General features: G+C 40.1%; 1 protein-coding gene across 4 annotated transcripts in view; it reads right to left on the bottom strand.

Moving 5' to 3' along the window:
* The window catches only part of ADAM23 (ADAM metallopeptidase domain 23), a 187,541-nt gene extending 162,164 nt beyond the window's left edge, over positions 1 to 25,377 (bottom strand). For 3 of the 4 annotated variants that reach the window (XM_038585538.1, XM_038585537.1, XM_038585539.1), the window contains exons 1-2: positions 4,803 to 5,004; positions 3,415 to 3,629 (exon numbers count right to left, since the gene is read on the bottom strand). In XM_038585538.1, the coding sequence (XP_038441466.1) occupies positions 3,415 to 3,629; positions 4,803 to 5,004 (417 nt within the window). Of the gene's footprint in view, positions 1 to 3,414; positions 3,630 to 4,802; positions 5,005 to 25,324 lie in introns of those variants that run through there. The other variant, XM_038585540.1, reaches the window with a different exon arrangement.
* Positions 25,378 to 27,934: the final 2,557 nt, after the last annotated feature.

The following is a 27,934-nucleotide window of genomic DNA, read 5'->3' as shown; positions in this document are numbered from 1 at the left end:
ATGAATGAATGTGAATGAATAAATCTAAATTATTTCTCTTTTTAAATGTATGGCCCATTTCATTAATATATGCCATTAGTGGTTCATAAAATGCTTCTGTTTAGTAACCATAAATTTCCATTTTTGCTTGTAAAAGTCTCCACACATAAAAAAGACAAGTGTTGGTAACAAAACAAAACTAAATTTTTCCATTTCATATCCCGATACTTCTACAAGGCAGTAAACTGACTTCCTAGCAAGTAAGAAAAAATTTACAATAATTCATCAGAAAAATAAAACTTGGTCTGTGAAGAAACTTGAATTGGGATAAGCACCAAAACTCAAGGAGCATAATCGTTTAGATCTGAGGTGGCCACAGGTCCCCATCTACTCTGGACCATCTCAGTCTATGCTTCTTATCCTAGCAAGATTATTAAGCATGCTCACAGTCACTCTCAAAAATGGCAATTTGGACGATAAGTTATACATCACCCTATCTGGAGATAAAAGGGATCCTAAACAATCTCTGACAAAGAGAACTTCCAGGTTTTCAGGAACACTGGCATTAACAGAGGTGTTTTGCACAGTCTGTTTTTACTTACAAATTTTGAAAGAGTTAATAGCATTTTCACTTTTATAGTTGTAAAGTAATAAGGACTGATCAACACTGAATATTTATGAAATAAATACAAAGCCCTGCCTTGCAACCTATATCTGGGAACTTCCCTCTCCACCTCTATCCCCAATCTAAGGATCCATGAGAATGGCACAGTGATTCAGCATTTCTAAGGCATTCATTAAAATGTGCTTGAGTGCAATGAAATCAGGAGAGAAAAAAAGGTACCTAATACACAGATATTAAAATCAAAACCTCTTTTATAAGAGCAAGAATGATGAAATTCTATAGGTTTTCTCTTACTGAAACATTTGTAAAGCAGCTAAAATGACAAGTATCTCTCATCACTATTATTAGGCAAGTCATCCTAAGATACAGCAGAAAACATATGGCACACTTTTTGTCAACTAGTTCAAGAGATGGTTAAAAACAGAAATAAAAGGGGGCAGCCCTGGTGGCTCAGCGGTTTAGTGCCACCTTTGGCCCAGGACCTGATCCTGAAGACCCGGGATAGAGTCCCACATCAGGCTCCCTGTATAGAGCCTGCTTCTCCCTCTGCCTGTGCCTCTCTTTCTCTCTCTCTCTATGTCTCTCATGCATAAATAAATTAAAAATCTAAAAAAAGAAAACAGAAATAAAAGGGAAATTATAGAACACAAAGGGAAGTTCCAGGGAATCCACAATACAAGACACAGTTTACACCTGTGCAGGACACTTTTTAGAACCTTGCTTATCTCATTTCTGTGTCTCCTGGAGGACAGACCATGTCTTGTTCATCCTTGTACTCCTTATCTCTTATCTCTGAATCCTTAACATACTCCTTTGCACAGGAGAGATGTGCAACAAATGTTTGTTCAATTAAACTAATACAAAAAGGAGAAAAATGCTCTCAAATATAATTTCTGTGTAAGGATTTTTTTTTCTAAAGTAAGAGTACACCCACCACCACCATGGAGGGTGGAAATGGAGAAGAATCATTCCAACTGTGAGTTTGTGTTCCATAGTAAGAAGTCTACATGAGTGGCAGGAGAAGGTTTAACAAACCTTATTATAAAAATTAAGACATAGAGCAGTCAAACCATGTCCCATCCAACAAAACGACCACATAACATCAGACCAGAAGACAGGCATTGGCCATTGCCTCCAAAATTTGAGTTATAAAAATATTCCACTGAATTTTTTTTAAGTCTCAGCTCCGGAGGGTTTCAGTATTCTTTGAAATAGCTTTAAGGGTGCTCGCTTTGGCACAGCACATATACTAAAATTAAAATAGGCTTTAAGGTAGTTTTTGGTTTTGTTTTGTTTTGTTTTGTTTTTATTCCTCCAGCCCCCTATCCAAAGGCACTGGAGTTTGAGAACCTGCCACTCAACCGTAGAAGGTCTCGTTAATTAGGAAAGCCATAAAATGGGTCCCAATGCATTAACAAGAGGGCCTTGGATTCTTCTTCCTTGAAGTCACCACCCACTCCTCCTATCAACAAGATAAATGGGCAGACAGGATCCAGGAGTCAACTCATGGAGTTACATAGGAGCAGATGTCACAGGGCTGTGAGAACAGAGTCCTACTGGTCTCAAAGTGGGTAACAGCCACTTCATAATACTGTAAAACAAAATTAGCTGCTCCAATAACATTCAATACAAAGGAAGCATTTTCTCAGAAAACTGACTTGTAAAAAAATAATAAAAATTAAGTGTTCAGGCTTCTTGAAGTTTATATTAGCTGTTTGTATTAGTTTGAAGTTTATATTAGCTATCACCCAAAAGCCTTAAATTTCTAACTCCCTGTTTGTAAAACAGGAATAAATACCATTACCATTTACCTATAGTTTAGAAAACTAATAAAAACAATGATATAAACCACAGATATAGTTCTTAAATTCTAGATGTTAGACAGTGACTACTTTTCTCCATTGAACAGCTATAGTCCGGGGTAAAATACTTGACATACAGACTCTATTCTTTGCTCATGATAAAGAACAGAGGTACTGATGACTGACCCACTGTGTAAATCTGCCTGGCATCCAAAATATTACTAACTCAAATAAAGAACAGTAAGCAAGAAGAAAAGATCCTTCCAACTCTTCGAACATTAAGCCCCTTTATCTTCTATTGAATGCCTTTTCAAAAATCAGTGCCACTTTCTGAACCAACTTGAAAGTAAAGCAACCACTTGCAATGAATGTAGATAAAGTCTTGAAAGACTATGCTGGCCCAAACTGGACCCTATATTATATAAACAGTTTGTTTATAGTCGCCGTAATCTTTTAAAACGTCAAATTGTTTGCCTACTGAAAATACTTCAGACAAAAAGTATTCTTTCCTATTGATCATTGCAAGAAACTTAAAATTAAATTTTAACCCTCAATTTCTACGTGAAGGACAGATAGGGAATCTGCAAATACCCTGTTATAGCCATCTTCTGTGTGCAGCTGGAAAGCAGTTTTCATCACGGGAGGTAGAACACTGCACCCTTATATAAAGCCTCCAAGATAGAAGTCAGGACCATCAACATGCTCACTTAACTCCTGCTCAGTGCTCAATGCACCTGAGAGACGGATGGACCACATTTCAGAATTTAAAAAGCCGTAAGAAAATGCAGATTCCACATGAGAGTCAGAGAGAAAAAAAACCCAAACAGCAGTCCTATCTCAGGAGATCTCAGGTTTACTTCCTCCTATTTCTCCTCTATCATAATATTAATTGATTTCCTAATAAAGTGCTGCAGTAAAATTTGTGAGATCAGATTCTGGCAGAAAATCAAAGCAAAGGAAAACTCCTCAAGGCAGCCACCTCTGCATACCCAGACCCACCTTGCCTACCTTGTTGTGTTTTTGCTGGTGTCTTGTCTTTGTGTCAAGAACATGGTAAGGGCTTTCCGAGTCTTGGTTGATGTAGTATATGAGTCTTGAAGGCAGTGTGATTTCTTTCTGCAATGCATTGCTGTAACTGATATTACTGCTATTCTGTTGTGATGTGTTGTCTTCATCTGCCAGGGCTCCCCAATTTTTTTCTGCAGTTTCATTCCAATGCGGAGCTGGGGGTGGGGGAGAGGGGTGCACAGAGATACACAAATACACACATATACCCTATAAATACAAAAGTACTATGTGTGTTCCCATTAATTGCAAAAACAAAGTTTTCTATTCATAAGCAAGTAAGAAGTAGAGACACAGCAAAGCAAGTTATCGCAACAACGAAATGGCCTGAGTAGGTTAACAGCCCGTGAGGCTTATACAATAGTGTACTATTTATTATTATTTGTGCTTTACATGAACATTTCTAACCAGTCTCAAATACATACTTCGAAGGATGGGGAGTAGGGGTGGGGGGCGGCGTGGACTTGAGGGAAGACATTCAGGGAACATGCTCAGAGGTTCCGACCCTCATGTCCACCCCTTCTCTTGAGTCTGCAGCAGCTCAATGGGACTCTGACTAGGAGTATCCCAGCTGAGAGCTAAGAACGCTCCGAAGAGAACTTGAGTGCTGAATGCATGGATAGGGGCTGTTAATTGATTCCTTAAACAAAACAGGCAATTCCTTTTGCTTTAAACTTTGAGATGAGCAAAAAATCCTTTGCCATAGAGGCAAGCAGATGCTGGCAGCTTTCCAATTCCTTTTATTTTTTCTGCCAGGGCCAGCTTTCCCTTTCCACTGATTTCCCATCATCTATGTATTGAATATCGTATTATCTTAATTGTTCGTTATCATGACTAGCATTTTGAGAATCACGAACCAAAGGTTTCTACCTCCCGAGTTGCCCTCCCCCATCCTAATTCCAACAGCAGCGAATAAACCCAGTAGGCGATTTGAGGAAACAACACGTTACCCCTATTATTATTATTGTTACTCTTATTATTACATCCTCCCCGTTCGCATTCAGCCTCTCCACCCAGAAGCAACTTGCTCCCTGTCTGCATTTACCGTCCGCCGGTTTCCCCTCCGCCAAGTTGCAGGGATGGCTGAGGGTCCCCGCATCCACTAAATACCTCCCGGCGGAACCGACCGTCGTTGGGATGGGGTTTTTCGTGAATGCAACAGAAATGGACTTCAGAAAGTGAACTGGAACGCACGGGGGGCTCGGGAGGGAGAGGGGGAGAGGCCGAGCCCGGGACGTGTCCGGGGCGCACGGACCCGCGTGCCCTTCGCTCTCCTCCGCGGGGCCCGGCGGGCGGGCAGGCAACGCGAAGGGCACCGGGGCCATACCCACCGCTGGGCGCAGCCGCCCCCCAGGCGCGGGGCCGCGACGAGGTGGCGAGAGGAGGCAGCAGGAGAAGGACGAGGAGCAGGCGGCAGGGCGGCGTGCGGGCGGGCACCGGGCCGGCGGGGCCGCCGCGGGGGCCGCGGGAGGCGCGGGGCCGGCTGGAGCCCGCGCGGGGCGGCCGCCGGGAGCTGCTGCCGGGCGGCTTCATGGCTCATAGCTCCCGGGCGCCGCTCGGTGTGGCCGGCGACAGCGCCGGGGGAGGCTGCGGGGAGGCTGCGGGCGGGGCCGATCACGCCGGCTGGGCGCGCATGGTGCGGCCGCGGGCAGGGGCAGGGGCAGGGGCAGGGGCAGGGGCAGGGGCAGGGGCTCGGGGCGCGGCACCGGCGGCCGGCGGCTCCCCTCCCCTGCTCGCCTCTCGCCTCTCCGCCCCTCCCGGGCGGCCGCGGAGGAGTCCGGGGGTCCCGGCGGCTCCGCCAACTTGGAGCCGCCCCAGATGCTCCTCCCTCCCTGCGGCGGGCGCGGCCGCTCCAGCAGCTGCGGGGGCTGCCGCCGGGGCTGAGGATGCTGAGACGGCGCGGGCGAGCGCGCGGCGCGGGGGCGCGGGGCGCGGGGCGCGGGGCGCGGGGGCGCGCGGCGGGGGGGGGGGGGCGCCCCGCCCTCGAGAGCGCGCCCGCGGGTCCTGATGCTGCCGCCGACGCCGGTCCCGACGCTGTGGCTAGTGCCGGGCACGGGGCGCACTGCGCATGCGTCGCCGCGGAGGCAAGGGGCGGGGGGCGGGGGGCCGCGGAGTGATGCAGCATCCCCGGGCGGCCTCGGGGTGACGGCGGCGCCTCCAGAGGTGGGGGCAGAGAGCGCGAAGGCCGGCGGCCGGGATCGTTAGCCGGAGGGGAGGAAAGAACCGTGACGGGGTCCAGGCCAGAGGCCACGGCCATCTGCAGAAAAGAAGCACCTGCCTCGTCCTCCAGCCCAAACCTTCCAAATTTCCCTTCGTCCTATTCCGACCCCCTCTTTCCCCGGGAGACACCGAGGCCAAGCATTTCCTCCCTAATCCTCTGTTTATTTCCTCTCTCCAGATAAATACAAAGGATTGCGGCCAAGGAGGTAAAAATAGCGCGGCTCCTCCTGGTTGGCGCCCTCCCTCCCGGCCAGTGAAGCGGGGGCTGCCAGGCGCGGGGCTGCAGGCGGGCGCGGGGGCTCGGGGAGCCCCGGAGCTGGGGGGCTCCACCCCGGCCTCTGGCCCCAGTGCCCAGGCCCCGGGGCTTCGCGGAAAGCCGAAAAACCAGAAAATGTTGCCTCGACACTTCAGAAAGCATAACTGGGTGTATTGGGGGAAGATCTGGAAAATCTGGGAGCGAGAAATGCGAGATTAGAAGCTAAGCGTGTGGCATCTAGTTGGGGAAAGCCATCGTTTTTCAACCACGTGGGCGGGCATGCACTGGAGGGGACACATTTGAAATTTTGAGATCTAGTCCTGACTTCTGAAAAGAAAGGGGGAGATTTTTCTCTTGCTGCTCTTTAATAATTAAAAAAAAAAAAAAAAAGTAAGTGGAGAATCCCTGAGTTAGGTAGGTTAGCAGCCACTAAATCCGACAGCTGGTTTCAAATTAGGGCCTGTGACATATTTCTGTTCCCAAGTTCCCACAATGCAAGCATTCGTTTATTCACCCATCCAATGAGAACAAGTAATAACAACGTTGTCTTACTCCATTATTTGTATTTAAAATGGAGATTATAACACCTACTGTGGGAGATCCAGAATTCCTTAATTAAAAGGAAAAATAAGAGTATAAAGCACCATAGTGATGACAGGGCTCAGTGCTGTTAGCCTTATTCTCCGCCCCAAAGACGTTCAGTACAAGTCTTCCCAAAATGTGCCATGTGACTATGTTGGAAACCCTGTGGATTCAAAAGAAAACTTTGCCCCTCCCTTAACTACCTAAAAGAATTTAAATTGGTGGTCTTTCCCAGAATGAGTTATTACCAAGGATAACTTTTTTCTGAGTGACCCTCTGTAGGGCAGTGCAAATATCTAATTACCAATCATCAGCTCTTATTCTTATTGCCCTGTGAATTGCCGTCCTCCCCTCCGAAGCCCCCAGCACCTATCCCGTTCCTTAGCTCAGGAGAGCAGATATATCTCATTTTACCTTTCGGTCTTTAGAATTTTCATGTATGTGGAGTTCTTGTATGTATGAAATTAATTTTTCTCTTTTAATGTCTCATGTCAATTTAACTTTTGACCAGCCAGAAGAACCTTTAAAGCATACGGAAAATTTTTTCCACCCCAACAATCCCCACTTAACAAAGAAGGAAGACAGAAGGAGAGGGGAAGAGAGATAACAGGAGAGAGGAAGAAAGGCAGACACACATACAGAAATCAAAGATCACAGAGCTGATAGGGGCTTAAACACTAACATTAGCTCCTCCTCTCTGTATCAGAGCTACAATATTAATTATCATACATTTATTAATGTAAACTTGTAACTGATGCTACTTCCCCAAGCAGGGGAAGCAATAATGTTCTCTTTGACTCAATATAGTGTCCTTAGCATAGTGTTTGTGGCCCAGAGAAGGCTCTCAGAAAGCATAGCATGAATGAATAAACAAAAAGTCTGTGGTGCACTATAGCAGGAGTCACACTGGAGCAAGCTGGTAAACACTCCCATCCCCCTGTAGTTCCTACCTGTAGGTCAGTGTTCTTGGGGGTGTCTCAAGGCAAGCATGCCCTGGTTAGGTTTTCCCAACTTATATCTGATATAATGATAGAATCTTGAAAAAGGGCTGGAGAAAGGGAGGTGTACAAGGAATGAGAAGAAAGAAGGAAATGAAAGGGGGAAAGATGCTGAGATGCAGTTATTTGAAAAGACCCTATTGTAATTGAGTGATCCCGTCTCAAAGCCTATTCTAATGAATAAAGCTATGTATCAACCTGGACCAACTAACACGCTTCAGTTTAAGCCACCATGCATTCTGTGCACTTGGGAAATAGCATGAGGACTCCTTCCAGTTTCCAATAAGAAGCAGGAGTGTTTACAAAGCAGAATGTTGTCTTTTGCACTATAATCAAAAGACTGCATTTATTTGTAGAACTTTAATGTTTACAGACATGGCTGGAGGCAAGATAGTGCATCAGCAAATGAGATCATGAGTTAGAGAAGGAGTAAATCACTCAGAAAAATTTACCAGAAGTTTGATCCTTAAGCCATATTTTTAAGAGAAACTTAAAAACAGAATTAAATTTTTTTAAGTGGATGATTTGTCAGATTTTGTAATAGTCCCATTAAGTAATTTGGAATATTTATGGTTATACAGCTTAGTTCCAAATATGATCTGTGCTTTCCTGATATTTAATAACTTTGTCAATCACCACCTGCTGCTTTGATCTATATTCATGTTTGTGCATACCATCTTTCCCCTGTTAAAAAAAAAAAAATTTACTGAACTAGGCTGCATCTTGGTCATCCCTGATTCCCAGTGCCTACGATATAGTACCTGGAATGGAGTCAGCATTTGATCAATGTGTTTTGAGTAGAAGGATAGCCACAGGCAGGAGAGGGAGGGATTCAGCAAGCTGGACTAGGATATCAAAAAGTGTGTACCCGATGCTTGACGGCTGTGATAGCTCTGGTTAGATATGTGTGCTGGATCCCACAGGCATCAGGGACCATTGGAGTGACCTGGTCAACATGGCAGACATGAGAAATTGTCACAGTTGTAAGTGAAGGCAAGAGGCCAGAAGGTCCATGGGAAAGAAATTACACTAGGAGATGTGGACACCAAGTGAACACAAATATTGGTGTGTGTGACCAGTGCCCCAAAAGAGTAGCCATACTGCTCACTAACATGGTTCTGCTGGTCTGGTTCTGGAAGACACCAGAAGTCCTCTCTGCTACAGTCTGTTGCAGGGGAGAACTGGACCCACTTTGTAACCAGTGAGAAAACTGAGCCTGCACAGGGTCGGGGGGTTAACCATCTGCCTGGCTCAGGTCATGATCCCTGGGTCCTGAGATCAAGCCCCACCCCCGGTTCCCTGCCAGGTAGGAGGCTGCTTCTTCCTCTCCCCAGTGCTTGCTCTCTCTCTTTCTTTCTCTCTCTCAAATAGATAAATAAAATCTTAAAGAAAAAAAAGGGGGGGGTAGAAATATTAGATTTGGAAAGCATCTGTCTCTAAAGGCCTGAGACTCTAGGGGAAAAGGCAGACAAAGGGGTCACAGAAGAGGGGCTTTGGAGGGCGAAAACTGTGGGGTGGGGGGAGGGCAATGTAACAGAGCAGATTCACAAGAGCAATTAGAATGGAATAATCATGTGGCCAAAAAGCCAAGGTCGAAGAAGGCACGCAGCAGACTGGTGGAAGCAGACGCTGAGGGGCCATCTGCGGGTGAAGCAACAGCGCGAACGCGGGCTGGGGGTGGAAGGGCTCTGACTCCACAGAGCTGGCTGGGGGCAGATCCTGGGACAGATTCGGCTCTGGAAGGTTTCTCCTCTTTTTAGAATGGCTGTGAACACTGACTTTACAAGTAGAAATGAATATCACCAAGGAAAGAAGACAATGTGCTTCTTGGGGAAAGTGAAAAAAAAGAGTGAGATCTATTACTGGTGCTTTCCACATGGTTCAAGGGTCAGCAAACATTTTCTATAAAGGGCCAGATAGTAAATATCTTCTTGGGGAAAGTGAAAAAAAAGAGTGAGATCTATTACTGGTGCTTTCCACATGGTTCAAGGGTCAGCAAACATTTTCTATAAAGGGCCAGATAGTAAATATTTTAGGCTCTGTGTGCCATATGGTCTCTGACGCATATTCTCTCTTTTTTTTACAACCCTTTAAAAATGTAAAAAGCATGCAGCCCCGGTTTGTCAACCTACCATTTTTAACTACATGTGTGTATAAATATCTATCTTAAGCTTAACATTTTTCATCAACTGCATTATCTTGTACGCTTGTGAGCAGAAAAGCATGTGCAATAACAGACATGGTTCTAACTCCCAAAAAGCCACCTCTTCATTGAAATTTAGCTCTTCATTTCATTAACAATGCAGTTGTCTAATTCTTAATACACATGCATTGTTTGAAGGGGTTCCTAAGGAAAGAAGCATTCCTCTGTTTAGAGATGATTCCTAGACTTACACAATGGAGGCGAATGCCAGAAATCATTTTCCAAAAAAATTACAGATACCAAAAGATCCCAGATTGTTCTCTTGTTTTGCCAAGATGTATTTTCTGGGGAGCAAGGAGATGCCGAATAAATGCTACAGCCATGACAGGTCAGAAGACGGAGTAACACACGCAGTGGCAGCCTTTCCCGGAGCCTGTCACCATCAGTGATCTGTCTGGATTCCCCAAATCTCAGTCCCAAGGAGGCTATGAGGCAGCATGTAGGTTCTCCAGACACAGGGCCACGCCCAACGCCTCAGGCGACCTTCAGATTCATGAAAAATAAGTCTGCAAGTCTATGTTAAATATACCTGTGGTCATTCTGAAGGAGAGGCCACTGTGGGACAATCTCAGAAGTCAAAATGTGACTTGTTCCAACAGTCCTGGGGGAAGAATGCATTACCAAAACTGCAATGGCCACAGGCATTTCTAGTGGAATATTTGACCAGACAAAAATGTCTAAATGAACAAATCTAAAGACAGGTAACCACTGTTAAAACCGAAAATTAAGTTCTTAACAGATATGATGCTAAATGAAGGATAATCAGGACTTACTGGCAGAGTAGGATGCATTTGAAAAACAGTTTCATTTTTTTCCCACCACGGAAACACTAGGCTAGTTTACCCCACAGTTTGGAGCATTTACAAGCTGCAGCACAAAGGGATAAACAAGCATGTCCCCATGATTTGTGGTGTTGAGATATGCTATGCAAAACCTGGAAGAATTGTGTTTATTAAGAATAATCTGAGTCAACACATAATCATTAAACCCTCACTGTGGCACAGAGCAACACTAGAAGGAAATTGCCACATACTAATTGGGCAGGTGGGCGGAAACCTCAACTACTTTTAGAGACAGCAAGCGAATTTTATCTGAAAGGGTTAGAACTCCAGCAGCAGAATTAATACACCAATGATAATCCCTAACATTTGCATAATAACAATAGCTAAGTCCTTTAATAATGTCTGCTTTAATAATTACTGTGCATTTACACATCACAAAGTGCTTTTATCTGTTTTATTTTATTTGATCCTCAATTCTGTGACACAGAGAGGGCAATTACTACTATTTTTTTAGAAGCTCCATCTTAGATGTGAGGACACTAAGACTTACTGGTTTTGCCGTGATTCTCCATCCTGGCTGCACATCCAAGTTACCCAGAGAGTTTTAACGACTTATCATTGCCTGACTATTTAGAATCTTCAAGAGCGGGATCCAACATCAGTGTCTTTAAAATCTTCCCAGATTGGTTGAATATGCAGCCAGGGTTAAAATGCACCAGGTCAAGGGATTTCCCAAGATCACATCAGACCTGGAATCAGAACCCTGATTTCAAGTCTTGTTCTGTTCCCAAGATCTTTTTCCCTATGTCTGCTCTTTTCACAAGGTAACCTTGAACCAGGAGAGATACAAAATATTAGTGTAATTGCCACAGGATCTAATATAGAATTAGAAAATATTTGAGCCAGAATTTACCTTTGAGATCATCTAGGAATTCAACATTATGATTGTATAATTTTAGAAGTAAAGGAGCAGAGTTTAAACTTTTTGTCCAGGGAATCCCTGGGTGGCTCAGCGGTTTGGCGCCTGCCTTTGGCCCAGGGCGCGATCCTGGAGACCCGGGATCCAGTCCCGCGTCGGGCTCCCAGTGCATGGAGCCTGCTTCTCCCTCTGCCTGTGTGTCTCTGCCTCTCTCTCTCTCTCTGTCTATCATAAATAAATATTTTTTAAAAATAAAAATAAATGTAAAAACATTTTAAAAATAAATAAATAAAAATAAACTTTTTGTCCAAGGTCACACCAATCTGTGGCAGAGTTGGGACTGGATTCAGTTTTCCTTTCTTCAGGCTTTCCAGTACTTTCCATCATGCTTTGTACATGGTTTGTTTAAAAAAAAAAAATTTACTTGCAAAAATCCTGGTCACTCTATAATGTAATCCATTTCTGATGTCCCACATGGCATTGCTTTGTAAAGACAAGAGGTTGTAGCTATGATGTCAGGATTCCAATATGATCCGTCCCTATAAACCCAGTTCCATAGTTTGGTTGCATAAAAGACCTTCATGCTGCAGCATGGAAGTAGCCCAATGTGAACAAAAAATACTGGGGGGGCAGTCCCACTCATCCCTGGAGGTAATCCATCCAAATAAAGTATCTATTGTTCTCTTACTTCTCCTGTGTTTCATGTCTTAAATATTTCCAAGGGGTAATTTTCTCATCTAGTGAGTTTCTTGTACTACCTGCAGTATACCTTCAGAATTCAATAACTGCAGCTTCTTTAATCCTGTTTTAGATAGTCCAAAATTTGGTGAAAAACAGAAAAGGACAAAGGAAAGAATAAAAAAAAAACAAATAAAAACAAAATAACAAGGAGAAAGAGGAAGAACAAGAATTATTTCTACAGTACCTACTATGTGCCAGATACTGAGTTAAGAGCTTTATCTGGATGATCTCATTTAATTTCATGCAATTCTATGAAGGAAGTACTATTATTACCCCCATTTTGATTGATGAGAAAACTGAGAGTCCCTTGTCTGCAGTCATGTGACTATTAGGAAGCAGAGCTGGGTCAGGAGTCGTGTTTGCCTGACTCCAAAACAGAAACTGCCAACCACACCATAGTGATCCACCAACACTATCAATCTATCAATTCACCAAAATTATTACTGAATTACTAAAATTCACCAAAAAAAAAAATTCACCAAAAATGTTACTAAAATTCAATCCTCTACCTATTCTGCATTAATCAACAATTAATTTGGGCAGCCCGGGTGGCTCAGCGGTTTGGCGCCCAGGGTGTGATCCTGGAGACCCAGGATCGAGTCCCACGTCGGGCTCCCTGCGTGGAGCCTGCTTCTTCCTCTGCCTGTGCCTCTGCCTCTTTCTCTCTCTGTGTCTCTCATGAATAAATAAAGAAAATCTTAAAAAAAAAAATGAATTGGCTTAAAACTGGAGCTGAGAAATTCGATACCACATAATCTATTTGACCACTGACCAAAAACAAAAACCTGAAACAACTTCTTAAATGGATCTATAATATTTTTAAATCTTGACTTGACTATAAATACAATTTTAAACTTTATTTTGTCTGTTTAATACCACTGACATATTGATCCAACAATGGAACTATTCTGAATTATGTCCCTAACTCCACATTAGAGATTTCTGAATATAGACATTCCATACAATTATCTGCAAATTCCAAAACAAAACCCAATTACCACTTCACAAGAGAGGGCCAAGATCCTCACTTATTAGAGGATTTAATTTTTTCTTTTTTTTTTTTTTTAATTTTTTCTAAATTTTAAATTAACCACATAACCACCCATTAGATTTAATCTGATCAATATTATAATTAGCAATATTTATTAATCTTCCCTATGAAACATATTAGAATTTGCCCATATATTAACATGTTAAGATTTCTAAAGACATACTATGAAAGCTTAAACCTTGATCAGTAGTCATTATGTATTTTTATTCTGTTATTCTAAGGCAAAAAGGAACAGCTAACATTTATAGAGCTCCTTAGATCATATAACATGCTTTTGCTCACCTTTTGTCGTTTAGTATACTGCAGCAAGTAAATTAAAAGCAAGCTAACTGGATTATCTGTTATTTTATCATGGCATTAGACTATTCATGTCATGGATACAGACATGGTTAAAGACAGAAAACAAATGATAGACAGAGTCACTTCTCCAGAAGGAAAAGAGAAACTCAAGGACTCTCCAGAGACAAATTTTAAGATTTTTTATTTGCTATTCTGATAAATTATGTGAGGGGTAGATTGCATGCTGAAATGCCCTATCCTGCAGAAAACATTAAGCTCTTCCATGTAAGAAAATGTTTGGGCAAATCGAGATAAACTATAAACAAATTTCCTGAGGTTGTGTGACATGGCCAAAAAACTAATAAAAGAATTTTATTATCAACAAGTAAGTTTTGGAATAAGTAATCTAAACTATTTATATATCTAAATAGCTATACATCCCATCTTCAAACATCACTACACACATGAAATATTATCCAAATTATAGCTGGCAATAACACCCACATGCACGCACACACACACTCACACAAACTCCTTCAACTCCAATGTGGGAAACAGACTGGAGTTGACTGTCCCCTGAATAAAACAATTCTATCTAAAAATGACAACAACAGTATATTGATGATCAAAATTACACCAAACTATGATGTACAAACCCTATAAAGGAATTAAATGTGATCCAGAAAAAAGCATTTTAAGTGACCAAGCTGCTGCTAGGTGAAAACACCTAAAAAAAGGTAAGAACCATACATACCATCTGGCAAGATAAAGAAGGAGAGAGGATATTTTCAAAGACTTTAAAATCATGAGCAGTGTAGATAAGGTGAACATAACCATCAAATCCTAAAATATTTTCATGAAGGGGTAGCATCTGAAACTTGAGAAATAAATTTGTGCGAATAAGAAATAGCACTACACAGTGTTAAATTAATTTGTAGTGGGCCTCTCTTAGGGAATGTTCCTTGCTCAAATATCTCCCTACTTCTGAAATTTTTCAAAGAAACTGGTCCCCATGATTATGTTTACACTTCACGAACTTGCTCCCCAAGTTCCTCTCCAAATCCAGCCATATCTTATTCATTTAGAGTCAGGTACATGACCTCAGATGGACCACTCACAGTGTTTCACATTCTAGGTACACTTGATTGGCTCACTATGGCCATTCAAGTCCTTACTTGAGACTTTTTTTTATTAAGACTTTTTACAGTAGCTTAAGGTTTGTAGCAAAATTGAGGGAAAGGTACAGAAATTTCCCATATACTCCCTGTCCCTACATATGCATAGCCTCCTCCAATATCACATCCCTTTCCAGAGGTACATTTGTTACAATTGATGAACCTATATAGACACATAATCACCAAAAGTCCATAATCTACATAACTATCACTCTTGGTTGTTGTACATTCTATGGCTATGGACAAATGCGTGACATATATCTATCATTACGGTATCATACAGAGTTTTTTCACTGCCCTAAAAATCCCTTGTGCTTTTCCTATTGACCCCTTCTTGCCCCAACTCTGGGAAACTACTGAACTTTTTACTATCTCCATACTTTTGCCTTTTCCAAAATGACATATAGTTAAACTCCTATATTATGTATCCTTTTCAGATGGGCTTCTTTCACTTATTAGTATGCATTTTATAGTTCCTTCATGTTTTTTCATAGCTTGCTAACTCATTTACTTTTAGCGTTGTGTAATATTCCATTGTCTAAAACATACAGTTTATTAATAAACCACAGTTTATTTATCCTACTGAAGTACATCTAAGTTGCTTCTAGGTTCTGACAATTATGAATAAAACTGCTATAAACATCTGTGTGCAGGTTTTTGTGTGAACATAAGTTTTCAATTCCTTTAGATAAATATCAAGAAGCATGTTTGCTGGATCATATAGTAAAAATGTTTAGTTTTTTAAGAAACCACCAAAATCTTCCAAAGTGAATGTTCCATTTTGCATTCCCACCAGCAGTATGAGAGCTCCTGTGCCACATCCTCAACAACATTTGGTGCTATCAGTGTTGTAGATTTTGGCCATTCTAATGGGTGTGTAGTGGTATCTCACTCTTCATACACTTATCTCCATCTGTATATCCCCTTTGGTGAGATGTTTGTTCAGGCCTTTGGTCCATTTTTAATTTCAGTTGCTTGTTTTCTTATTGTTGAGTTTTAAGCATTCTTTGTATATTTGGGATAACAGTCCTTTATCAAATGTGTCTTTTAAAAATATTTTCTTCCATCTGTGCCTTGTCTTTTTCTCCTCTAGATATTATTTTCTGCAGGACATACATTTTTTATTTTAATGAAGTCCAGCTTATCAATTATTTCTTTCTTGGATTGTACCTTTGTCAATATCCACATAATAACCTGCTGAGATTTTGATTGGGATTACACTGAATCTATAGATCAAGTTGGAAAGAATTAACATCTTGACAATATTAAGTCTTCCCATCCATAAACATGAAATATCTCTTTTTTCTTTTTTGTTCATCAGGGTTTTGTAGTTTCCCTCATATAGATCTTGTATATTTTGTTAGATTTATATGTAAGTATTTTACTTTCAGAGATGTTAATATAAATGGTATTGTGTGGGGATCCCTGGGTGGCTCAGCGGTTTAGCGCCTGCCTTCAGCCCAGGGCATGATCCTGGAGTCTGGGGATCGAGTTCTGCATCAGGCTCCTTGCATGGAGACTGCTTCTCCCTCTGCCTGTGTCTCTGCCTCTCTCTCTCTCTGTGTGTCTCTTATGAATAAATAAAGAATATCTTTTAAAAAATTTTTTAATGGTATTGTGATTTAATTTCAAATTCTACTTCTTTATTACTAGTCTGTAGGAAAGCAGTTGACTTTTGTATATTAACCTTGTGTCCTGCATCTTTGCTGTACTTGCTTATTAGTTCCAGGATTTTTTTGTTGATGCTTTTTTATTTTCTACATAGATGATCATATCATTTGTGAACAAATTCTATTTAACTTCTTCCTTTCCTATCTGTATACCTTTTATTTCCTTTTCTTGTGTTATTGCATTAGCTACAACTTCCAGTACAATGTTGAAAAGGAGTGGAGAGAGGGTACTTCCTTGCCTTGTAGGTACTTCTCTTAAATTGGAACTAGAAAAAGAAAGTGAGCCCCTCTATGGGGGATATAAAGGTCAGCTATTTTTGTTTCCCATTGTAATGAAGTTGAGAATAGTGCCCATTTGCAGTGAGAAGCACTATGAAAATCTTAATAAGGAGAAAAGAAAATTTATTTTCCAAACTGAGAAATTTTTGAAAGTGAAACAGGTGCTATTAATATTTAAGCCAAGAGAGGAGGCATAAACCAGAAATATCTTGGAAAAAAACAGATGTGCAGTCCCCCTGGTCCTTACTGATAAACAGATAACAATGAAGGAAATGAGCATTGCCCATTCTTACGTGTTCACTTTTGTATGCAGAATTTGAATATTACAGAGGCTGGTTCTTGAAAAAAAAATTTCCACTTTAATTGTAGTACTAAATGATTTTCTATTATATCTGGTTACTATAGGGAAATACTAAAAACAAAAATAGGAGCACCTGGTTGGCTCAATTAGTAGAGTGTGCAATTCTTGACCTTAGGGTCATGAGTTCAAGGCCCTTGTTAAGCATATAATTTACTTTACTTTTTGTAAAGATTTTATTTATTTATTCATGAGAGACACAGAAAGAGAGAGGCAGAAACATAGGCAGAGGGAGAAGCAGGCTCCATGCAGGAAGCCCAATGTGGCACTTGATCCCAGGACTCCAGGATCATGCCCTAAGACAAAGGCAGATGTTTAACCGCTGAGCCACCCAGGCATCCCTATAACTTACTTTAAAAACAAAAAACAAAAATAGCAAAAAGATTGTATAATTGATATGAAACTGGGATGCCCAAAATTCCTCTTAATTCTTGCTTGCCACTTGTTGCCCTACCTGTTGCAAGTGGTGTCAGAAAATACCCTCAGATGTCAGTACATTTAGGGATTGCTTCAGTGGCAGAGAGTTTTATCACTCCCAGGGGCGTCCACAATCACACTATTCCATGAGTGATCAACATTTGATTGGTTGAGGGAGAGCTGGAAAGGCCTGACCATTTTGAAAATAATAAGGACTCAAATAAACAAAATCACTATGAAAGAGGAGGAATAACAACCAACATTACAGAAATACAAACAATTGTAAAAGAATATTATGACAAATTATATACAAACAAATTGGACAACCTATAAGAAATGGATACATTCCTAGAAACATACAACCTACCAAAACTAAAACATGAAGAAAAAGAAAATTGTCACAATGAAATTAAATCCATAATCAAAAACTCTCAACAAATAAAAGTGCAGGGTTAGATGTCTTTACAGGCAAACTCTACTAAACATTTAAAGAAGAGTTAATACTTATTCTTCTCAAACTATTCCAAAAAAATAGATAAGGAAGAAAACATTCCAAATTCATTCCATGAGACCAGCATTACCCTGTTACCAAAACCAGATAAAGACACCACAAAAATGAATACTACAGGCCAATATTCCTGATGAACATAGAGGCAAAAATTCTCAACAGAATACCAGCAAACCAAATCCAATAATACTTTAAAAAATCATTCACCACAATCAAATAGGATTATTTTCAGGATGCAAGGGTGGTTGGATACTCACAAATCAATCACTGTGATACATCACAGCAATAAGAGAAAGGATAAAAACCATATGATCATTTCAATAGATTCAGAAAAACATCAGACAAAATACAATATCCACTCATGATAAAAACCCTCAACAAAATAGGATTAGAGGGAATATACCTTAACATAAAAAAGTTTTATATGAAAAACCCACAGCCAACATCATACCTAATAGGGAAACACTAAGAACTTCTCCCCCAAGGTCAGGAACAAGACAAGGATGCCCACTCTTACCACTTTTATTCAATATAGTACTGTAAGTCCTAGCAACAGCAATCAGAAAACAAAAAGAAATAAAAGGTATCCAAATTGGTAAAGAAGAAGTAAAACTTTCACTATTTGCAAATATAATATTATATATAGAAAACCCTAAAGACTCCACCAAAAAACTACAAGAACTGGTACAGAAATTCAGTAAAGTCACAGGATACAAAATCAACCCTACAGAAATCTGTGGCATTTCTATATACTAATAATGAAGTAACAGAAAGAGAAGTTGAGAAAACAATCCCATTTATAATTGCACCAAAAATAATAAAATAAAGGAATAAGCTTAACCAAAGAGATGAAAGATCTGTACTCTGAAAACTAAAAAACATTGATGAAAGAAATTGAAGACAACACAAAGAAATGGGAAGGCATTCCATGCTCATGGATTGGAAGAAAAAATATTGTAAAAAATGTCTATACTACCCAAAGTAATCCACACATTCAATGCAATCCATATCAAACTACCAACACTGTTTTTCACAGAACTAAAACAAACAATCCTAAATTTGTATGGAACCACAAAAGACCCTAAATAGTGAAAGCAATCCAAAGAGAAAAACAAAACTCGAAGCATAACAATTCCAAACTTCAAGACTTCAAGTTATATTTATAAAGTTATATTTAAAAAAAGCTGTAGTAAGCAAAACAGTATGATACTGACACAAAAATAAACACATAGATCAATAGAACAGAATAGAAAACTCAGAAATAAACCCACAATTACATGGCCAATTAATTTCAACAAGGAGGCAAGAAAATACAATTGGAAAAAAAAGAGTCTCTTCAAAAAATGATGTTGGGAAAACTGGACAGCTACATGTAAAAGAATGAAACTGGACCACTTTCTTACACAATTACAAAAATAAATTCAAAATGTATTGAGACCTTAAACAATAAAAATCCTATAGGAGAGCACAGGCAGCAATTTTTCTGACATTAGCCATAGAAACTTCTTTCTGGATATGTCTCCTGAGGCAAGGATAATAAAAGGAAAAATAAACTATCAAAATAAAAAGCTTCTACACAGGGATCCCTGGGTGGCACAGCGGTTTAGCACCTGCCTTTGGCCCAGGGCGTGATCCTGGAGACCCGGGATCGAATCCCACGTCAGGCTCCCGGTACATGGAGCCTGCTTCTTCCTCTGCCTGTGTCTCTGCCTGTCTCTCTCACTGTGTGCCTATCATAAATAAATTAAAAAAAAAAAAGCTTCTACACAGTGAAAAAGGTAGCCAACAAAACTAAAAGGCAACCTACTGAATGGGAGAAGATATTTCAAATGAGATAACTGATAAAGGGCTAGTATCCAAAATATAAAGAACTGATGCAACTCAACACCCAAAAAACAAATAATCCAATTAAAAAATGGGCAGAAGACATGAACAGACATTTCTACAAAGAAGACATACATATGACCAACAGACAGATAAAAAAGATGCACAACATCACTCATCATCGGGCAGCCCGGGTGGCTCAACAGTTTAGTGCCGCCTTTAGCCCAGGGCCTGATTCTGGAGACCCAGGATCGAGTCCCATGTCAGGCTCCCTGCATGGAGCCTGTTTCTCCCTCTGCCTGTGTCTCTCATAAATAAATAAATAAAAACTTTAAAAAAAAAAGAAAACATCACTCATCATCAGGGAAATGCAAATCAAAACCACAATGACATATAACCTCACATTTGTCAGAACAGCTAAAATCAAAAACACAAAAAACAGTAAGTGTTGGCGAGGATGTGGAAAGGAATGCTCATGCACTGTTAGCAGGAATGTAAACTGGTGCAGCCATTGTGGAAAAGAGTATGGAAGTCTCTCAAAAATCTAAAAATAGAAATACCCTACAATCCAGCAATCACACTACTGTGTATTTACCCCCAAAATACAAAATCACTAATTCAAAGGGATACATGCACCCCTATGTTTATTGTAGTATTATTTAAAATAGCCAAACTATGAAAGCAGCTCAAGAGTCCATCAATAGATGAATGGATAAAGAAGATATGGTATATGTATACAATGGAATATTATTCAACCATCAAAAAGAATGAAATCTTGTCATTTGCAACAACATGGATGGAGCTAGAGAGTGTAATACTAAATTAAATAAATCAGTCACAGAAAGGCAAATACCATATGATTTCACTCATATGTGGAATTTAAGAAACAAAACAAATGAGCAAAAAAAAAAAAAAGAGAGAGAGAGAGAGAAATCAATAAACATACTTTTAACTATAGGGGACAAATTGATGGTTACCAGAGGGAGGAGGGTGGAGGAAATGGGTGAAATAGGTGATGGGGATTAAGAATACATTTATGATGAGCATTGAGTAAGGTATAGAATTGTTAGAATGACCATATTATACACCTGAAACTATAATAACACTGTATGTTGACTATGCTGGAATTAAAATAAAAACTTAATAATAAACAAACAAATAAATAAATAAATGCCTGGCCATTCTGGCTTGCATTGTCAGATGTAGCAAAGAGAAAATACAAGACACCCAGTAAATTTGAATGTCAGATAAATAATGAATAATTTTTTAGTATAAGTATGCCTCATTCATCTTTGTATCAAAGATGTATCAAAGATAAACTAAAACTACACAAGTGGTAGTTTCTTAAAGGTTGGTTGCAATGTAGAATTTAAAACCCTATCACTGAATATTTTGTACTCTGTTACATAAAATACGTAGGGCTATCCTGCACGTTACTGATGGCTACTTTACCCAATGTGTTTGCTTTAGATGGGGCGTATCTATAATACAGTAGAGCTAGGATTGTTCTGGTCTTTATATCAACTCTACGGTATATCTCAGCCCTGTACAATCAAAATGCATACATGTTCATTTCCATTTTTATTATTTTTTAAAGATAAATACTGGTAGTTAATCTTTGATTTGTTGACCAAGATATTTCATGATCTAATTCAAGAAGGCAACCCTCATTATTCTTTTGGGGATACACATTCCATTTGGTTGTGATTTGCCTTGCTGAAGGGTTACTAGAAAATAAACTTTAGCAAAAATCAGGAGCTGCTGAGAACAGCAAATGGCAGTACTGTGCAGTGGCAGGAACATATTATTCAACACTGAAGGATCAAAGGTCGTATCTCAGCCTTATGAGGAATTTCAAAAGTAGTATATGTGAAAACACTTGTAGGCTCTAACGTACTGCAAACTTGTCAATTATCATATTTTGGAATTTACACTTAATTAAATGTTTGATGATTTACATTAATTATTATAGCAAAGTAACAGATTTGGCTTATGCCTCTGATATTTAATACTTATGTCATGGAAGAAAATGATGCTTTATTGTTGCATGAACCTTAGGAAAAATCATGAGTTGTAGTTTGGTGATATCCAAAAACATGTATTCTATTTCATTTTCTGGAATTATTCCCAAAAACGGGGCAATGTTTGTGAGTGAACAGCCACCCTATGGGGTAAAGCACTGCATATACATGTTATATTATAGTGGTTTTATTATTATAAATATACACATTCCTTAGTAACCAGGGTTTCCTTTCCCTTTATCATCATATCAAATGTTCATCTATTTTATTGGCTGTCAATCACTATAAAGAAATGAAATACAAGCCACGCTCAACCAACCAGATGAGGCAAACACAAAAGGAACCCACCTCCACTCCAGTACCAATGATACATAAAAGTAACAACAGTCATTATAATCTCTACCTGAGAAAGTTCATCCACTCTGCCATGTACCATGTACCCACACTTTGCTCTGTCCCTGCCCTGTCACCACCTCTTTGGCCATCCTGCTTCCCATTGCTTCTGTCCCCTCACTAACTTTGCATCTCTTCCCAGCTTCTCTAGAATCATGTCCTCACTTATCTACTCATTTGGGATCAGTACTCCTTAGGCAGACAGTGAAGTATATAAGCCTTCTGTCTTGGCCTTGGAATCACTTCTCAGAAATTAAACCATGCTATACAGTCCAATAGGCCAACCAGAACCATGTAGGGTACTATGAGGTTTTGTTAAGCAATGACTAGAAAGAATGCACCCAGAACAAGGGAGCCTCATTCTCAGTGAGAGAGTACTGGGAAGGAGAAGAAGCAATGCCCCATGCCCATTTTGCCTGGGAATCTGCAGATTCTGTTGGCCGTTTTTTGCTTATTGCAGATGAAAAGCTCTCATGGTTGTCCCAAAGCAAAAAGAAATATTACCGGAATAATGAAAATTTAGATAATGAAAATAGCACACCACAGACAGAAGCTGGTCATATTTAAAATGAGATAAAGTTAGACAAAAATGGTCAAAATTATTGAATCAGGTGGGGTCAAAAGTCATTAAATTCATCCTCCTTCACAGAGATTTCAACAAGGTAAAAACAAGGGTAAAAAAAAGCCAAACGCATATAGAGACCAGGCAGACAATGGAAAAAGTGGAGGTACTATGCAATTAGAAGTGGTGGGACCGTGGCAGAAAGAAAAACACATGCCTTGTCTACGTGGAACAACCCCTACACAGCTCTGTCTAACTGTGGTTTTAAGGTAAATGGGCCCATTGCTCCTAGATCTTCCAATTTTTCAAGGGGAATTGGATATTCATATTTTTGGTGACTTTTAAAACTGATTAAATGTTAACTACTCTCTCAAATGTTTAAAAATACCTCCTGAAGTCTAAGACAACATGAAAGTGGACCAGATTTGACCCACAAGAATGACTCTTACTCTGTGAAAAACATTACTAATAGCTCAACACACATTTCAATAGCTCTAATCCTCAGCTCTTTCTTAAACTCAACCAAAGACCATCTTGGCATGACTTCTAACCCAGATTATACTAACTCTGTCCTCTGGATCAAGACAGAATAACCCTGCTCCTTGTATCTCCTTTCTGTTCTTGAAATATGTCCTTCAAAACCAAAATGCCTACGCCTTTATTACCTCTTTCTTTTTCTTATCCATCCAACCCCTGTTTGTTCTCCAAATTATCTTTTTTTAAATTTATCACTGCTATGTTTTTCTTTAGATTTTGTTTTGTTTTCATCTTACTCCTTCTCAAGTACCTGCACAGACTCCCTATAGTCTTTGGTTTCAAGTACCTCTGTGATCTGACACATGGTTACCTATTTTAATTTCCCAGTTTGCACCTTCTGCTCTAACATATTGTTAGTGAGAAATTATTTTTCCATTCCTGATGCTACTTTCTTTTTTTTTTCTGATGCTACTTTCTAAGGGAATGGAAGTCTATTGCATTCTACTCCTAGCTTCTCTCTGTCCCTTTACTGTCTCTACCCTTGAGGTACAGAGAGATTTATCTGGTAAGTAAATTCGAAAAGACTAAATTTGGTATGCTCAGATTAACTCGTCTTTCTTCTACTGGGATTGAGCTACTTACAGAGAATAGAAGCCCTCCATCAGTAATAGAGAGATGTTTTGCCCTCCAACTTTCTTTCAATTTGTACAGAACCTGTTTAGAGAACTGGAGAGCTATTTATTGGGGACTCTGAAAAATACAATATACCAAGTTCTTTCTCACCACAGAAGATTCTGAAATGCCACAGATCACTGCAACCAAAAGAAACATTGGAGAACATTTGGTTCAATATCATCATGTATTAGGAATAGGAAAAGTGAGTCCCAGAATATTTAAGTAACTTGCCCCAAACTCACTAGTTAATAGTAGACCCTAAACAAGATTTTTAAAACAGGATTTGGGGGCGCCTGAATGGCTCAGGTCAGTTAAGCATCTGACTCTTGATTTCAATTCAGGTCATGATGACCAAGAGGTACATAAAAAGATGTTCAACACATCTTTGTTGTGTTCACTAATCCACATCACTAATGCTCATCATCAGGAAAATGCAAATAAATACTCTAAGATATTGCTTCACACCTGTTAGAATGTCTATTAAAAAAAAAAACAGGAAAACAAAAAACAAGAAGGGGCTCCTGAGTAGCTCAGTCAGTTGAGTGTCCAACTCGTGGTCTCAGTTCAGGTCTTGAACTCAAGCCATGGGTTCAAGTCCCACTCCATGCCCAGCATAGAGCCTAATAAATCAACAAACAATAACAAGTGTCGGTGAAGATGTGGAAAAATTGGAACCCTTGTACACTCTTAGAGAGAATGTAAACTGATACAGCTACAATGAAAAACAGTATGGGGTTTCCAAAAAAAAACTAAAGTTGGATTTACCATGTGACCAACAACCCTACTTCCACGTATATATCTGAAGGAAATGAAATCACTATCTTAAAGAGATACCTGCACCTCCATATTCATTGTAGCATTATTCAAAGTAGCCAAGCCATTAAAGCAACCTAACTATCCATTGACACATAAATGGATAAAGAAAACATGATATAGAATATTATTCAACCATAATGAAGAAAGAGACCCTGCCATTCACAACATGGATGGACCTTGAGGATGTTATGCTAAGAGAAATAAGTCAGGCAGAGAAAGACAAATATTGTATAATTTCACTTATCTGGAACCTAAAAATATTGAACTCAGAAATAGAAAGTAGAATGGTAATTGCCAAGGGCTGAGGTTGGAGGAAATGGAGAGGTGTTGGTCAAAGGGTACAAAGTTCTGGTTGTAAGATGATTAAGTTCAGGGATCTAATGTACATCACAATGACTGTGGTTAACAATACTGTACTATATATTTGAAAGTTACTAAGAGTAAATCATAAAAAAATAACTGTGAGGTGATGGAGGTATTAACTAATCTTACTGTGCTAGTCAATTCACAATATATACATATATCAAATTATCACATTGTACAACTTGAACTTACACAATGTTATATGTCAATTATCTCAATAAAGCTGGAAAGAAAAAAAGAGACACACTCTAAGGGATCTCCTGCATTCCAGACATACTCCTTACCTTCATTGTGGAGTAGTAGTCCAATTTTCCTTTGGTAGTCAGGATCATTTATCCCAGCCAGCATTAACTCCCTTCTTTGCCTGTTGATTCAGAGGCATGAGTAGTTCAAAGTGCTGAACAACAATCTTAACTTCCAGTTTAATGGAATTACTGGTATGTCTCATGATTGAAGCTTTTCTCACTTTGGAACTAAGACCTCTAGGTAAGCAGACAATAAGGTCATGGGAACAGGAAGCAAACTTTTGCCAGTAATTTTCTATGGATAATAGTGACTGATGTCACTCCTATTTCCATCCCTTGTTTCCTGGACCCACTATTTCTGGCTTTGGAAGAAACAGCACCATATATTAGATACTGATTCAGAGCATGTAGAGCCTCCTGCAGAACCTTGCCCCAGGTTGCAAGATATTGCAACCTAGCTGACACTGTAACAAAGTCTTCATAAGGCCATTCCACCATTCTATCAAACCAACTGCTACAGAATGGTGGGGAACTCTGTAAGACCAATGAATCGCATGAGCATAGACCATTGCCACACTTCTTCTGCCATAAAGTGAGTTTCTTAATATAAACAATGTGTGTGGAATATCATGCTACTGGGTAGGCATTCTGCAAGTCCACGGATAGTGGTTTTGACAGAAGCATTGCATACAGGAAGGCAAATCCATATCCAGAATGAGGGTCCACTCCAGGAAGATCATGGGCATTTAGGCCACATTCTTCATGTAACTTACCTGTGCCTTTGGGGCCCACTCAAGCCCAATCACATATATACTACTCTCATTTGGTAATGGAGTATTGCTATGCAAACCCAATTTTATAGTTTAGTGGGAAATAACACCTAGTTCATGATGGGTAGGCCAGTATGCAAGTAAACTTAGTTTCCCATAGTTAAGTCTCTGCTAAGGCTCAGTAGCAGGTTGTCTCAAAAGAGAAGTAATTACCTGCAGAAGATAATAGGATTTTGCTCCAAAATCTTAAGTGCCTGTGCAATTCACCTATAGGGGAACAACAAAGACTCCAAAAAGCATCCTTATCTACTTGTGACACCTCTAGTACCATTGGACATATAGGATCATATGGCCCAAGTGCCAGAGCAGCTTGCACAGCAGCCTGGATTTGTAGAGTTTTACCTTGTTCTGGACCCCACTCAAAAAATAGCAGCTTTTTGAGCCACTAAGTATATGGGCCAGAGTAGCATATTCAAGTGAGGAATACGTTGCCTCCAAAAGCCAAAAAGGTCAACTGGGTGCTGTGCCTCTTTTTTGGTTAAAGAAGAGGCCAACAGGGGATCCCTGGGTGGTGCAGCAGTTTGGCCCCTGCCTTTGGCCCAGGGCGCGATCCTGGAGATCCGGGATCGAATCCCACGTCGGGCTCCCGGTGCATGGGGCCTGCTTCTCCCTCTGCCTGTGTCTCTGCCTCTCTCTCTCTCTGTGTGACTATCATAAATAAATTAAAAAAAAAAAAGAAGAAGAGGCCAACAACAAATCCTTCACCGTAAAAAAATAATGAATACACACCCCATACCACTGGACCCCTTACAAATTTCACTGAGGTAGAGGCCCCTGGATTTTAGCTGCATTTATTTCCCAACCTCTGATATGCACACATCCTAGCAATAAGTCTAAAGTAGTTGCTACGTCCTGCTCACTAGGTCCAATGAGTATAATGTCATCAATGTAATGCACCAGTATGATATTCTGTGGGAGGGAAAGGTGAGTTCAAGATCCCTACAAACTAAATTATGGCACAGGGCCGGAGGGTTGATATACGCTTGAGGTAGGATAGTGAAGTTATATTGCTGGTCTTGCCAACTGAAAGCAAAGTGCTCCTTCCTAGGAAGCTTGTTATGCAAATATGAGGCTTCGTCCTGTCCCATGATTGCAACTCTTAGGGCAATTTTTTTTATTTTAGATGTTCTGGTAGATGCATAGAAAAATACACTGTGGCTTTCATTTCATTTCATTTCATTTCATTTCATTTCATTTCTTTAGTGACAAATGGTGCTGTGCAAATTATGGACCTTATGGATAGGGATGGAGAAAAGTCATTTGCCAGGTCAATAGCTACATACCAGGTAAGAGGTGATGTGTTCATTTGCTCAAGCCATGAAATCATAGTGGGTACAGCAGTTGCAGTTGGAGCCACCACTTGGTTAAGCTTATGATGATCCACTGTTTTGCTCCAGGATCCCTCTGTCCTCCGAACAGGTCAAATAGGAGAGTTGAATGAGTATTTGATGGGCATCATCACCCCTACATCTTTCAGGTCCTTGATGGTGACACTAATCTCCACATTCCCTTCAGGAATGTAATATTGGTTTTGGCTTACTAATTTCCTAGATAAAAGCTCTAATGCCTTCCACGTAGCCTTTCCCACTATAATAAGCAACAGTGGAATATATGACAGTGGAATTCATGGAGAAAAGATAAAGTTAGGAGTCGTAATGCAGGTGGTATTACAGCTGTGAGATCATCTCACTACATGAGATCACCAAGGAAATGAGTGGAGATAGAGAAACTGAGGACTGACCTTGGGAGCACCTCAACCATAAGAGTAGGGAAAGATGTGCAAGAAGACTAGGAGGATCAGCTTGTGAGATACAAGAGA

The sequence above is a fragment of the Canis lupus genome, chromosome 37, assembly GCF_011100685.1.
Source record: "Canis lupus familiaris isolate Mischka breed German Shepherd chromosome 37, alternate assembly UU_Cfam_GSD_1.0, whole genome shotgun sequence".
NCBI classification, from domain to species: Eukaryota; Metazoa; Chordata; class Mammalia; order Carnivora; family Canidae; genus Canis; species Canis lupus.
Note: the sequence above shows the minus strand (reverse complement) of the source record. Positions and strands in the feature narration are given on the sequence as shown.